At 38.1% G+C, this 11,123-nt stretch overlaps 1 protein-coding gene across 1 annotated transcript; it reads left to right on the top strand.

Annotated features, from left to right (window-relative positions):
* Nucleotides 1-10,054: 10,054 nt before the first annotated feature.
* Nucleotides 10,055-10,813, top strand: LOC100013978 (olfactory receptor 13H1-like). The gene has a single exon (XM_001368289.5). The coding sequence runs from the start codon at nucleotides 10,055-10,057 to the stop codon at nucleotides 10,811-10,813; it is 759 nt and encodes a 252-aa protein (XP_001368326.3).
* The last annotated feature ends 310 nt before the right edge of the window (nucleotides 10,814-11,123 follow it).

Genomic DNA, 11,123 nt, shown 5'->3' on the forward strand with positions numbered 1-11,123 from the left:
GCCAATATGATCAGTTAACTGGTATGGATATAATAAGTACTGTGGGATCAGCTCATTGTCCATTCTAAGTAACATAAGTATATTTCAATGAAAAGTATTTGGAGTTTTCCATTCTCTTCTATCTGGACCCAACAAAGAAGAAGCAACACCATAAAATAAAAATATTGGACTAGGGGCCAAGAGCATTATTCTAGTAGAGGAAGCTAAATGGTGTGCTAGATATCAAGTCAGGAACATATGACTTCTTATATGACCTTAGACATTTACTATGCATGACACTGGGAAAAATCATTTAACCTCTGCTTTCCTCAGTTTACTCAACTGTAAAATGGGATCAAATGAGATATTTGTAAGGCACTGTAAATCCTTATTTACTTCCTTTATTCCTAGTAAATCTGTCCCTGACTTTATCTTCCACAAATCAGGTCCCTTCTCTGTAACTATTTCTCTATCTGTAGAAGAGAATGGTGATGAAAAAATCTCTAAGGCTCCTTCCAGAGCTAACATTCTCTGTTCTAAGGTACCTCCTAGCTTTGACATTCCAAAGGTCTAAGATCTCTCTCCTTCCAATTCAGCCATTCTTTGTTCAGTGATTTAAGGGAAGTTAGTCGATAACAATGATAATGAATTCAATCACTCCATTTGGTGTTTCTCTGTCTACATCTATCTCTCTGTCTCTACCTCTATATGTCTGCCCATCTTCTCTCTCCCTCGTTCTCCCTCTCCCTCTCTCTCCTTCCTTCCCCCCCCCCAGCTGTCACAAGTAGCTAAATTACTTTTTTTTCAGAGTCAGTCAGATGTCTTCCAAAACTTCTCCACTAATGACTAGGTGAATCAGAAAGTTTACTCTGGATTCCCAAGTCAGACAGTACCTCAGATTTTAATAAACATTTTGTCCCTTAGAGGAAACCTCCTGAAATCTCTGGAGCCAGCAAGGAGGGGAGATGAAAGTCAATTTTGCCTCCTTCCTGAACTAGTCTCCTTTTTTTATTGGCTTAATCCATGTAGCACTCTTCCATCATCAGAGGATTCCCTGAGATTGTAAGTGTTTGGAAAAGAGGCTAGATGGGAAAAAAATAGTGAACTTGATCTTTGGGACCTATCTGGAGGCTCAGCTTCACAAACTTTTCTACTTTTGTCAGACTGAGACATTGATTCATGGCATCTTCTTGTGGCTACCCATTTTGCAGTTGTAAGAAAATAGTTTGGCCCTCTTTGGAGGGGACTTCTTGTCCTAGATGTGTGGTGACTAAACAGAGAATGGAACCATGGAGATGGGGGAGGATGCCAAACCAGGGACAGCTTCTGCTCTCTTATTGTCCTCCATTTGCTTCAAAGAGGAAATGAGAGACCCTTGAGAGTTGGATAATGGAGGGTACTGAATGTATATGTGAGAAAGAGGAAAGTATGGAACAAAGAGAAAACTAAACTTTCTTGGGAGGTACTGCTTCATAAAAGAATAAAATATTGAACCTGTAAACCTTAGAACATAAGCTATTAGGAAAGAAAATTGAGAGATACTTTAATACATACATTGGTAGAACTCAGAGGGATTTATTAACATAGAAAGTAGAATGTCAGAACTAAGATGAACCTTAAAACAGAGAACAGAGAATTTAGAGCCTTATTGAACCTTTCAAACCAACCTAATGAATAGGATATGAAATATTAGGATATAAGATATGGAAGTAAGAAAGTATACTGATATCTCTGATGTCTTAGAGGATCTGATATTCCTTTTTTGCCTTTACTGTCCATCTTAGAATTAGTACTGTATATTGGCTCCAAGTCAGAAAAACAGTAAGGACTAGGCAATGAGAGTTAAGTGACTTGCTCAGTTACACAGCTAGGAGGTGTCTGAAGTCAGATTTTGATCCAGGACCTTCCATCTTTAGGTCTGGCTCTCAATCCACTGAGCTACCCCCCAGCAACTCATATTCTTGACGAAGATCTTAGCAGCTAATCTGTAATTCATGTCCACTCCTGATAGTGAGTAAAACTGTACTGAAAAATAATGTATGTGTGCATCTCTCTATCTAATCTATCTATAGGTCTGTCTATTTATCATTTACAACATTGAAAAGAACTTTAAAAGTCAAATACAGAAGTTTACTTCCCACCTATTGTAGGTTGAATGCCCATAGTATTACTGAGATATCATCATCCAAGACAAAGCATATTATTTTTCCTTTGTATGTCTGCAAAGGTGGTGGTGTCTTATTTTTGGAATGTGTTCTCTCCTCATCTGTCTAAAAGAATCCCTAGTTTACTTCCAGGCTTAGGTCATCTTCTGTTTCCTCTACAAAAAGTCTTCCATGATCTCCTTAGTTGCTAGAATTTTCTCTCTTGAAATCACCTCTCTCTCTCTCTCTCTCTCTCTCTCTCTCTCTCTCTCTCTCTCTCTCTCTCTCTCTCTCTCTCTCTCTCTGTCTCTTCCCCTCTCTCCCTCTCTCTCTCTCTCTCTGTCTCTCCCTCTCTGTCTCTCCCTCTGTCTCTCTCTCTCTCTTTCTCTCTCTCTCTCTCTCTCTCTTCTCTCTCTCTCTCTCTCTCTCTCTCTCTCTCTCTCTCTCTCTCTCTCTCTCTCTCTCTCTCTCTCTCCCTCTCTGTCTCTCCCTCTCTCTCTCTCTCTGCATAGAATTTTAATTTGCTATTAAAAAACCCAAACCCTTACCTTACATCTTAGAATCAATGTTGTGTACTAGTCCAAGCCAGAAGAGCGGTAAGAGCTAGACAACAAGGGTTAAGTGACATATATATATATATATATATATACATATATATGTATATATATATATACATACACATATATATAAATTTATAAAACTAGATTTGAACCCAAGATTTCTCATCTCAAGGCCTGACTCTTGGTCCATTGAGTTACTTAGATGTCCCTTAAATTTGCTATTTTTATAAATACTGTATTCTACCTGAGAGAGTATAAATCTCTTGAATTCAGGAATTGTTTTGGTTTTGAAATTGGATCACCAATGTTTAGCAGAACATCTTTTTTTTTAAGTTTTGGAAAATTGTTATTTATTTAATTAATTTAGAATGTTTTTCCATGGTTACAAGATTCATGTTCTTTCCCTCCCTTCCCTCAACTCCCCTTCCACAGCCAATGAGCAATTCCACTGGGTCTTACATGTCATTGATCAAAACCTATTTCCATATTATTGATATTTGCATCAAGGTGATCATTTAGAGTCTACATCCCCAGTCATATCCCCATCAGACCATGTGATCAAGTAGTTGTTTTTCTTCTGGGTTTCTTCTCTCACAGTTCTTCCTCTGAATGTGGATAGTGCTCTTTCTCTTAAGTCCCTCAGAATTTTAGTAGAATATCTTGCCCATATTAGGCATTTAATAAATATTTATTGAAATGAAATGGCATACATTTGTCTTCTCATTGAACACCTCTTGTGAGGAGTTGTTTTTAAAACAATTTTGAAAGGTAGTCTAATTCCTTGTCTTAATAGTTTAATAATTTATTTTTACATTGAGTCAATATTTGCTTCCCTGTTACTTATAGAATCAAAGTATCATAGTATTTCAGAACTAGAAGAGACATTAGAGGCTATCATGATCATTATTGTTGTTACTGTGTACAATACTCTCCTTCTATTTTCTTCACTTTGCGTCATTTCATATAAGTCTTTCCAGGGTTTTTATTTTGTGACTGTCTTGCTCATTATTTCTTATGGCACACTAATATTCCATTACAATCACATACCACCACTTGTTCAGTCATTCCCCAATTGATAAGCATCCCTTCAGTTTCCAGTTCTTTGCCACCACAAAAAGAGCTGCTAAAAATATTTTTGTACAAATAGATCCTTTTCTCCTGTCTTTGATCTCTTAGGAAGCAGACCTAGTAGTGACATTGCCAGATCAAAAGATATGTTGTTTTATGTCCTTTGGGCATGGTTCCAAATTGCTATCCAGAATGATCGTATCAATTCACAGCTTCACCATCAGTGTATTAGTGTTCCGGTTTTACCATAACCTCTACAACATTTATCATTTTTCCTTTTTGTCATATTAATAAATCTGATAGTTATGAGGTGATACCTCAGAGTTGTTTTAATTTACATTTCTCTCATTAATAGTTATATGAAGCATTTTTTCACATACCTTTAATTTCTTCATCTGATAATTGCCTATTCATTTCTTCGAACATTTCTCAACTGGGGAATGCTTTGTGTTCTTATGAATTTGACTCGGTTCTCTTTTTATTTGAGAAATATGACCTTTGTGAGACAGTTCCTAAAGCATTTTTTCACTACTTTTTATTTACCTCCTAAGTTTGGTTGTATTGGTTTTTTTATGCAAAACCTTTTTAATTTAATGTAGTCAAAGTTATCTACTGTACATTTTGTAGACAGTCTTCTCAAAAGAATCATTTCCCTTCCAGAAGTCCATAAGCTCATCATCCCTTTCCAGAAGTGACAATGCTTTGATCTATGAAGAATGACCTCATCTATGACTTGACTAAAGGATTCAAAAGTGAAACAATGTCAGGTCTGCTGAGATGAAAATACATCAATGCTGGACAATCTATTGGTTCTATGACCTCTACATTTTTATTCTATCACTGGGTTCTCAGTGCATGGCTATCCAGTTACAAACCCCCTTACATGGAGCTTCCTCAGGAATCCATAATGATCTCAGATAATGTCTATTCCATCTTACTATATGGGCCACAGGGTAAGGAATATCTTTTGTTACCATTGTTTTAAATACAGCACAGTAAAGTAATGCAACAATCATTCCCATTTTGTGGATGAGGAAACAGATACATAGAGAACTGATTTGATTTGCTCACTGTCACAAAGCTCAGAAATGAAAAAGTTGGGTCTTGAACAAGGGTCTCCTAGATCTGCGAAAAATACTTTTTTGCACTATCAGCAATACCAGATTTGGCAGAAAATTTATAAGTAAAGGAAAATTTATATCTATAAATATTTATGTCAATAAAAGAGAACAACAATGAATTGAGTATACAATTCAAAAACTAAGGAGGGAAATTAAAAATCCCCAATTAAATACAAAATTAGAAATCCTAAAAATCAAAAGTGAGATTAACAAAATTGAACAAAGAAAACCATTAAATTAATAAATAAATAACAGTTGGTTTTGTGAGAAAAAACCCAACAACCAAATAGATAAACCAATGGTTAATGTGATTTTTTTTTAAAGAGAAGAAAAACGAATCACTAGAAGCAAAATTGAAAAGGGAATAAAGTTACTACTAATGAAGATGAAATCAAAGCAATTATTAGCAGTTATTTCACCCAATTATATGCCAACAAATTTACTAATTTCAGTGAAATGGAAGAATACTTACAAAAATATAGACTGCCTAGACTAGTGATGATAAACCTTTTAGAGAACATGTGCCATGCCCCTCCCCCTCAGATTGCATGCCATGCCCTGCCAGAGACCAAGTGCTGCCCCCCTCCCATGCTTTATCCCAGATAGGGGAGGGAGAAATGGAAGGGAGCAGCCTGAGTACTCTGCTCAGGGGAGGGAGTAAGCACTTCCATTCGGCTGCTAGGCAGAGGGTCAGGGAGTCATGGTGGAGATGGGGAAGGTACCAGCACCACCTGAGTACCTCTGATTTCTAAGTAACTAACTCTGGTGGGCGATGAAGCATATGCCCACAGAGAGGTTTCTGTGTGTTACCTTTGGCACATGTACCATAGGTTTGCCATTCTGGGCCTAGACTAACAATGAAAGAAATAGAATATCCAAATAAACCTATTTTAGAAAAAGAATTTGAACAGGCACTAAATGAACTTCCTAAGAAAAAGTATTAGGAACAGATGAATTTACAAATGAATTCTAACAAACATTTAAATATCATCTAATTTCATTAAATTAATTAATTAGTATACTTAATAAAGGAGTCTTACCAAGCTCCTTTTATGAAACAAATATGGTGCTGATGTGTAAACCGGAAAGATATCAAGTCCAACTCATTGTTTTGAAGATGAGGAAAAGAGTGACTTGCTAGTCATTAACACTCCTAAAGACTTGCAAAGCCAAGACATAAACCAATGCTATGACTCCAAATGCTAATACCTTCCCTGAATACTCTGCCTTCATGCTGCATTTGGAACCAAAGTGCCTCAGTTTGAAACTGATATGTCAAAAATGATATGTCACCTGTTTTTATTTAGGGCCATTTTTCTTGTCCAGGCATTCATCGGAAAATCCACTTGCTCATTTTCCCCTTCTTAAGTCTCTAATAGGCTTATCAATGAAGACCCTTAAGTCAGTCTTCTCCTCAGTAGGCTGAACATAACAATTGTTCTGCACTTCCCTCCTGGTAAGGATTTTCCATTTCTTTAAACACTGCTGTTCCTTTCTTGTTTCTCCTTAATCTTTACATGAAAAGTGACCAGTATTGGACTCATGTAAAGACAAAATTCCTACAGGATATTGCATAGAACAAGCCATAGGATATTTCAGAATATCGTAACCAGAAAATAAACAACAAGGGTAATATGGGAGCCTCAAAATGTAAATCACAAAAGGAAAAAGCTGAAAAATAACCTAGATCATGGAAAAGAGAATGTTAGAGCTAGAAGGAGATTTGGATCACACAACACAACGTTCTAGCTAGAAGAGAATATAGAACATGAACTAGATAACTAAGAAGTAGATGGATCGCTAGAAGACAAAACATAAAATGTCAGAGGTGTGAGAGACATTAAAACCATGCAGCCCAACCTTCCAATTTACAGATATGGAAACTAAGGATCAGAGAGACAGACTGAGTTACTGAATGCTATAGTGAGCTTGAGTTAGCTCTGAATAGAGTACTGAGCCTGGACCCAGGAAGACCTGAGTTCAAATTCAACCTCACTTATGTGATCCTTTGAAAGTCACTTAATTCCTCTTTGCTTCAGGTTCCTCAACTATAAAATGGGGATAATAATTGGTTGTTTTCCTTCATACTTTAAGAGGAATAAAAGGGCATCACTGGTAACTCACACATAAATTGGATTCGAACAAAGCAGAGTGGCACAAATTCATCAGTCTCACTCTCTCTTCCAGAGTCATCCAGTCCTGGCAGCAAGACTAAAGTCAGGATAACTGGTGAGGGCTCAGGATTCAGTGGATGACCATGGCATCTTTGATGTCCAACCAAGCTCTAAGCACTCTACAGTACCCTTTTCTACCCTCTTCGTGGTCACTTAAAGGAATTGTTCTCATCTGCCTCTTCCATCAAAAGAAATCTTCACATGACTGGGGTAGATATCCTCTATTTCACTGATGGGTTTGAGGTCTGCTAGGTACCCTCAACCTGGTTTAGGCTATCTGTCGAGGCAGTTTACCAGCATGTGGCCACAGGAGCCACAGGTGAGAGATGGGTGGCAAGTGGACCCCAAATGAGGAAAGCAACCCTGAAAAGAACTCCCCAAGCCTTCATAGCAGAGGAATTAGTCTTTCCTGAATACCCCCCACACCTGAATGTTTCTCAGGGTAGCTGTGAGACTCAAATGAGGTAATATTTGTACAAAGGGCTTAGAACAGTGTCCGGCACATAGTGGGCTTTTTATGAATGCTTATTTCCTCCCCCGGCCCTCCGATGTCAAACTGGAACTCAAATCAAATTCTTGTGTCTCTGCTTTTTCTGTGAATGACTACCTAGCTGGAACTTCATACCCCTTTCTAAACAAATCCTCTTGTAAGTAGTACCAGCTTGAAAACAAGGTCCATATATAAAGAAGCCATAGACCCTATCCTAGGACTCAGTTATACTAGACACAATCAAACTTCAATCCTAGTGACAGAGACGGTTTTTGACATTCCTCGTGACAAGTTTGTCATTCCATTTATCTGACCGTATTCTTACTTGGGACACACTCTGAGCAGGATTGACTTTTCTCCCCCCCCCCAAAGGAAAAAAAAAAACAGCTCACACCGAAAGGGCATCTCATGTCTATTCCCTTGTTTAATATGCACCCAAACTCTTTAATTGGGTAGTATAAGATAAACTATTAATATCCAAATACTCCAAGTATTATTTTTATAAGATTCAATAATAATAACTTGAAGCAAAGGAAAGAGTAGCTTCAGTAAAGAGAAAAGCTTCCCAGAGCTGCCGGAGAAGTCCCAAGGGTGGTGTTTCTGGCCGACTTATTTCCAAACATCAGTATGCAAAGTCAGGATGTAAAGGAAAGGGATTCTGGGTAATGTAGATCAGGGCTATAAAATTTCTATTTACACAGTAGTGAATATGCTCCTGTTCTTATTTTACAGATAAAGAAGGTAAGACTTGAGCAGACTCGACTTGAGGTTCTACATCTAGTAAGTGATGGAGCTGGGACTCTCTGCCAAATAGTGCCTCCAGTTCTGGTGCCCTTTCTACACCACTATCCTGCGTGAAACTTGACACCACTTTTTTTTTTTTTGCTAGTCAGTAGAAGTAAGTTTATTTCCAGTTAAATAGTAAGTGGTGTGGGACAAAAATGTCAATGGGGAAAAAAAAGCTATTAATGGATCCTTGATGAATAGGACAAGTATTTGAGTTTCTTTTCCAGCACTGAACTCTCCAGACATCTGAATGTGCTCCCCTTGTGATCCGTGTTTCACATTTAAAGGTGTTATACTCAAGTTTCCACATTGGGGTGGGGAAGGAGTAATAATGTGCCTACAACTTCCATGAAAGAAAAAGATGAGATAATTTTTATGTCATAATCTCCTTGAGATTAGAGATTGATCCCTTGTGTTTTAATCCCCAATGTTCAAAGAGTGGCTACATAATAACTGCTTGTTAGTTCATTGCTATCATAGACTAGCTAGGAAAGCATCATTTAATTAAATCAGCACAGACTGGTTAAAAACTATAGCAGCGAGGTAGTGCAATGGGTAGAGTGCCAGACCTGGAGTCAGGGAGACTCACCTTCCTGAGTTCCAATCTGTCATCAAACCCTTACTATGACCCTGAGCAAGTCACTTAACCCTGTTCACCTCAGTTTCCTCATATGTAAAATGAGCTGGAGGAGGAAGTGGCAAACCACTCCAGCGTCTTTGCCAAGAAAATCCCAAATGGGGTCGTAAATAGTCAGAAACAACTAAAATGATTGAACATCAACTCCAAAAACAGATTGAAAAAATCGCTTGACTAAAACAACCCAGAAAATGTAGTGATGAGGCAAATTGGAACTCGAGACTCCTGACTTCTAGATCGGTTGTCTTCCCAGCATCCCATACTGCCTGTGCATGCTCTGTAATTTTTAAGTCTATTGATATATGAATTGATTCTTTAATTAGTTTAGTCCCACATTTCCACAAAAGTCCTATATCTTTTTCTTATCAAAGCAACAAGGCTGATGCTGGCTCTTAGAGTTCATGTTAGTGACTATGTACTAGTGAGTCCTACCAAATGGCAAAGAACTAAAGTATGAGCTAAATGATGGTTTGGGCATATGATATATGGGGAGCTAGCCGAGTACAGAAGGTCACAGCAATCAATCCATTAGTAAGACATACTCAAGCATAAATATGTATAGGATGAATATGTATATATACATATATAATATCATAAAGTATAATACGATACAATATAAAACACCTAAAAGATACTTAAGGGAGGAAACTAGCATTTGGGGGAATCAAGAAAATCTTCAAGTGGAACGTGGTCTTCCAAAAAATTGGAAACTATGTATTATTACTGCTATTGTTATTGTTATTTCATAATTTCATGAAGTCTTTTTGTGGAGATGGGTAGCGCTTTGTGAAATCATAGGTGTTTAGATGTAGGTCAAAATAGCCATGCAAAATGCTCTGGCATTTAAAATATTTGTCAAAATAGTTACAATTTACAAAAAGTTATGACTTTTTTCTTTTATTATAGATAAGAAGGAAAGAAATGGATGGAGGAAATGAAACAGATGTGACCTATTTTATTCTAGTTGGTTTCTCAGAGCATCCCAAAGCCCAAGTCATATTCTTCTGTTTTCTCTTAATGTCCTATCTTATTATATTAATTGGGAACAGCCTCATTCTCTTCTTGATCCACTATGATTCCCGGCTCCATACCCCCATGTATTTTTTCCTAAGTAATCTGTCCTTCCTGGATATCTGCTACACTTCATCTAGTGTGCCTCAGATTCTCATCAACTGCTTGGTCAAGATTCCATCTATCTCTTTGGGCCAGTGTCTGGCACAGATGTGTGCTGGCCTCTATTTGGGGGTTGCAGAATGTCTGCTGCTGGCCGTAATGGCCTATGATCGTTGCATTGCCATTGGTGACCCACTACGCTATTCAGTTAGGATGAGTTTCCAGCTCTGCATCAAGCTAGCAGTAGCATCCTGGGTTACAGCCTTTCTGCTGACTGTGGTTCCAACCCTTACAATGCCACTGGAGTTCTGTGGCCACCACATGATCAATCACTTTTCTTGTGAACTCTTAGCCATCCTCAAGCGTGCATGCAATGATCTGAAGTTCTATGAGTGGTTGATGATGGCCACCAGTTCTCTGACTCTTCTTGCACCCTTTACCTTCATCCTTTCCTCCTATGGGCGCATCCTTGGAGCTGTCCTGAAGATGCACTCAGCAGAGGGTCGAAAGAAGGCTTTCTCCACCTGCAGTTCCCATATAACTGTGGTAGTTATCTTCTATGGTACAGCCATTTCAGCATACATGATTCCCCAGGGCAAAGCAAGCCAGGATCAGGACAAGATCATCTCTATGCTGTATGGTATCCTTCCACCCATGCTCAACCCTCTCATCTACAGCCTTCGAAATAAGGATGTGAAAGAGGCATTAAAGAAACTAATGGGGGAGAAGAATGTTTCCTAAGAAGAAATGTTTGGTTAATTTTTAGCAAAACTGGGGAAATGAAAGAAGTGGTAGTTTTACTAACCAAAATAAAATTTATTTTTCAAAAATTCCTGCAATCACTAGGGTATTAAATGATGAGGCTGGACAATTGCTTTCTCAAAAATGGAGTTTCAACTAAGAAAGTCTGAACTCTCCCTTTCCACATCACCACATGCTCACATGGAAGAAGAATCTCAAGAATTTCCATCAGTTCAACAATGACCTTCTCATGCACAGAAGTTCATCTGGGGATAGGCAGTCTGATGCAGTGGAAAGAATTCTGGTTTGG

The sequence above is a fragment of the Monodelphis domestica genome, chromosome 4, assembly GCF_027887165.1.
Source record: "Monodelphis domestica isolate mMonDom1 chromosome 4, mMonDom1.pri, whole genome shotgun sequence".
NCBI lineage: Eukaryota > Metazoa > Chordata > Mammalia > Didelphimorphia > Didelphidae > Monodelphis > Monodelphis domestica.

Bases quoted from the DNA above. Each gene is read 5' to 3' on its own strand.
- LOC100013978 (XM_001368289.5), top strand. From the start codon at position 10,055: ATGTATTTTTTCCTAAGTAATCTGTCCTTCCTGGATATCTGCTACACT.